Source organism: Fulmarus glacialis, unplaced genomic scaffold (assembly GCF_000690835.1).
Source record: "Fulmarus glacialis isolate BGI_N327 unplaced genomic scaffold, ASM69083v1 scaffold21055, whole genome shotgun sequence".
NCBI lineage: Eukaryota > Metazoa > Chordata > Aves > Procellariiformes > Procellariidae > Fulmarus > Fulmarus glacialis.
The window spans coordinates 19,079-22,708 of NW_009213898.1; the positions used below are offsets into that span (position 1 = coordinate 19,079).

General features: G+C 61.8%; 1 protein-coding gene across 1 annotated transcript in view; it reads left to right on the top strand.

The window, feature by feature from the left end:
• Positions 1–3,630, top strand: part of AP1B1 (adaptor-related protein complex 1, beta 1 subunit) — a 19,245-nt gene that overhangs the window by 12,348 nt on the left and 3,267 nt on the right. Inside the window, exons 14-18 of the mRNA XM_009578369.1 lie at positions 9–92; positions 1,216–1,236; positions 1,712–1,858; positions 2,384–2,529; positions 3,093–3,222. Coding sequence (XP_009576664.1) covers positions 9–92; positions 1,216–1,236; positions 1,712–1,858; positions 2,384–2,529; positions 3,093–3,222 — 528 coding nt within the window. The remainder of the gene's footprint in view (positions 1–8; positions 93–1,215; positions 1,237–1,711; positions 1,859–2,383; positions 2,530–3,092; positions 3,223–3,630) is intronic.

Below are 3,630 nucleotides of genomic sequence, written 5' to 3' on the forward strand. Positions count from 1 at the left end.
ACCTGGGTCCTCCGTTGAGCGGGCCTCCCATCGCCACCTCCTCCGTGCAGATGGGCGCCGTGGACCTCCTCGGAGGTGGCTTGGACAGCCTGGTACGTCACAGCCCTGCGTGCTCCTTCCCTGATGCGCGGCTGCCCTGGCAGCATCGTGCTGGGCTTGATGTTGACTTCTGTCTGGAGCTCCTGGGGCCGGGATGGGCTTGTCCACCTGGAGACACCTGGGCTAGTACTTTCCTTCTATAGCTGGTGAAGATAGAGGGGCACTGCACCCTAATTTATCTTGTCCTTATCAGATGGCTGGAGTGGGGGCGTGCTCCTTCCCTGATGCGCGGCTGCCCTGGCAGCATCGTGCTGGGCTTGATGTTGACTTCTGTCTGGAGCTCCTGGGGCCGGGATGGGCTTGTCCACCTGGAGACACCTGGGCTAGTACTTTCCTTCTATAGCTGGTGAAGATAGAGGGGCACTGCACCCTAATTTATCTTGTCCTTATCAGATGGCTGGAGTGGGGCAGGGGATTAGTGCTCCTGAGTGCCTTTTCTCTCGGTACATGAGGTCTGTGGAGATGCTCCCACTGCTGTGCTGCAGGGGTGACTCCTCTTCCTGGGTCCCCCTTTGAATCCCAGTTAACCCTCAGAGGCACCGTTAAACCACCCTGTGGGATCGAGACGTGCCCGCTTCCAGCCCGCGGGGTGCTTTAACGGGTATCTCCTGCGCCGGGAGATCTGGAGGTGACAGCTTGTCCTTCTAGGAATGCAAACCAAGCAGCAGTTTGGCCACAGGGTGAGGGGGGATGGAAACCTCTGCCTGGCTGGGACTGCCTGCCCTGCGGGTGCCGGCGATGATCCGGGCTTCCCAAAGGACAAGAGTTTGGAGTTTTCTCCACTGCTTGTAAAAGGCAGCAGAGAGGGGGAGGCAGCATCGCTGTCTCTTCGCCTGCTGCCTCTCCTGGTCCGTAATCCCCCAAGTGCTGCCCTGGCTCTTCGTGGGCTTGGTAACGGGCCGGTGCTGAGTGCAGGGACGAGAGACCCCACTCACGCTCCATCCCCGGGCTCCAGGGCAGCCTCGGACGGACAGATGGACGGGTTGGCAGCGCAGCAGGACTAACCTCTCTTCCCTCGTCCCCTTCTCTTGTCTCTCTGTTTTTTGTCTCTTCTCTCCTGGCTTGTCTCTGCATGTGGCTGGCTCTTCTCTCCGCCTTGCCTGCTTCTGCTTGGAGATGGGGGACGAGTCGGAAGGGGTATGGATCAGCCTGTTTCTTGGCCCTCTAGATCACGCGTAGCCCCAGTGCCCGTGCCCACCCGCAGGTGCCCCTGCTCTCCTCGCGCAGCCTGAGCCTTTGTGTTTGGTGTCCCAGTGACACCTCGCTTCCCTCTGGGGACAGCCAGGCCCCCAAACAGCTCCTGGCATGCCAGGGCTGGGACCGCTGGAGCATCCCTAGCGACTCTGGGCCCTCGCTCGCCCACACTGATGCTTTTAGAGAGTGCCCTCGACGGGGCATTTTGTGGGACCCCTGTGCTCTCGGTGTGCTGGCCCCTGCCCCTGCTGATGCCCCTTTTTTGTCTCTTGCAGCTGCGAAGCGATGTGGGAGGCAGCCCTGCCGTGAGTGTGCCCTCGTGCCCGAACCCCTCTCTCACCCTCTGCATCCTCCTCATCCTCCTCCTCTCCCCTGCCCCGCGGTTTCCCCCCTAACCCACTCCCTTGTCCCCCCACAGATGGGCGGCGGCGGCAGCTTCGCACCAGCGCCCAGCACCGCGATGCCCGCAAACCTGGGGGCACCCCTCGGCAGCGGCCTGGGAGACCTCTTTGACCTCACTGGTGGGGTGGGGACCCTGTCGGGATCCTACGTGGCACCCAAAACGGTGAGTGGGACAGCTAAACTGCTGGCAAAGCTCGGGGATGCGGCATTAAGGGGGGCAGAGACCCCCAGTGCCCGCTCCACGCTGCAGGGCTTCCCAGGGGGGAGGTGGAAGATGAACCCCCTTTTCCTGGCATGGTAGCAAGCCGAGCGAGGGTGGTGGTCTGCAGATGGAGAGGACGTTACAGTGCTTGCCTGGGCACGGGGATGCGGGGCAGAGGCGGTCTGCGTGCTCTCCCGGGTGGCACAGAGCCCTAAGCAGAGGGAAGAGGAGGGATCTGTCAGGTCACGTCTCTGATTTTTGGGGCCGTGCTGTTTCCCGGTGTGTGGGGTGAAGTTTGGAGGACTCAGCAGCAGCATCCCGCAGCCCTGGTTGGGGTGAGGATGACTGTGCCTGCGCCGGCTGTGTGTCGGTAGCTGTGAAACGCTCCTGGTTTACAAATAACCTGCGCAGCTCTGCCAGGGCTGGAGAGCACCGAAGGGTTCGCTCTGGGTAAAACCCCAAGGGTTTCTTGTCTCCTTAACCCAGGTCTGGCTCCCTGCCATGAAAGCCAAGGGGCTGGAGATCTCCGGCACCTTCAGCCGGCAGGTGGGCTCCATCTCCATGGACCTCGTGCTAACAAACAAGGCTCTGCAGGTCATGTCCGACTTTGCCATCCAGTTCAACCGTAACAGGTGAGGTCCCTCGTGGGCTGCATCAACAGCAACCGGTGAAGGTGCCGTGTGACACCTCCGAGCTCAGCCCTGGAGCGGTTGCGTGCGGAAAAGGGTGGGAGGAAGGGGGCCACAAGGCTGTAAGGGCTGGGAACAGCCTCACATGATGACCCTTCTCTCTCTGATGGCTGTGGTGGTGATGATCATCAAACCAAAGCCTCTAAGAAGTTGACTGAAGAGGCTGTTCCTCTGGGGTCTGACTACTGTCCCGTTGTTTGTCCTCCTGGTGAACCGATGCTTCCGTTTCCCTCAGAGGGACACAACAAGGGATGGCCCTGAGGGAATGGGGCAGGAACGCTAAAAATGGGTGTGAGTCTGTAGGAGGAAGGGGTGAGATTTTGGGGTTACCTGTTATTGCCCCAGGCAGGAGCCAGCCTGGTCCTGGGCAGCAAGATGAGCTGGGGTGTTCTTGGGTGGAGGAAGGCAGGGAGTCCTGAGGTTTGCCCGGAGCGGATGGCGGTGCCTTCTGCCATCAGCCGCTGCCCCCCACCCTGACCCCCTGCCCTCTTCGGGTGTCCCCCCAGCTTCGGCCTGGCCCCGGCAGCTCCTCTCCAGGTCCACGCTCCTCTCGCCCCCAACCAGTCCGTGGAGATCTCCCTTCCGCTGAACACCGTCGGCTCTGTCATGAAGATGGACCCCCTGAACAATCTCCAGGTGGGGAACGCCTGGGGGTCTCTCCCTCTTGGGGATGGGGCAGGGTTCGCTCCCTTCTCTGTGCTCCCTCGGGTGGGAGGTGTGACAGCAGGAACCAGGCGAGAAGAAACGCTCAACTCGTCATCTCTCTGCTGTCAGAGCTCAGTCTGACTCCAGTTTGACATCCAGCTCCGTGCAGACCGCTTCCTCTGCGAGGAAAATCCTCGCTGACAGCGGCAGAGCCGAGCCTCGGCTGAGCATCTGCTCGCAGCGTCCCAGCGCAGGGAGAGATGGTGGAGCCGTGGTTCCCAGGAGGGAGCGGGGAGACCAGCTAAGGGGGTGCAGCCCGGCAGCTCCCCCGTTTTCCCCTATACGCTGGGGACAGTGGCACGCCTGGGAGCACGCCAGCATGCGGGGTGTGGATGGGGG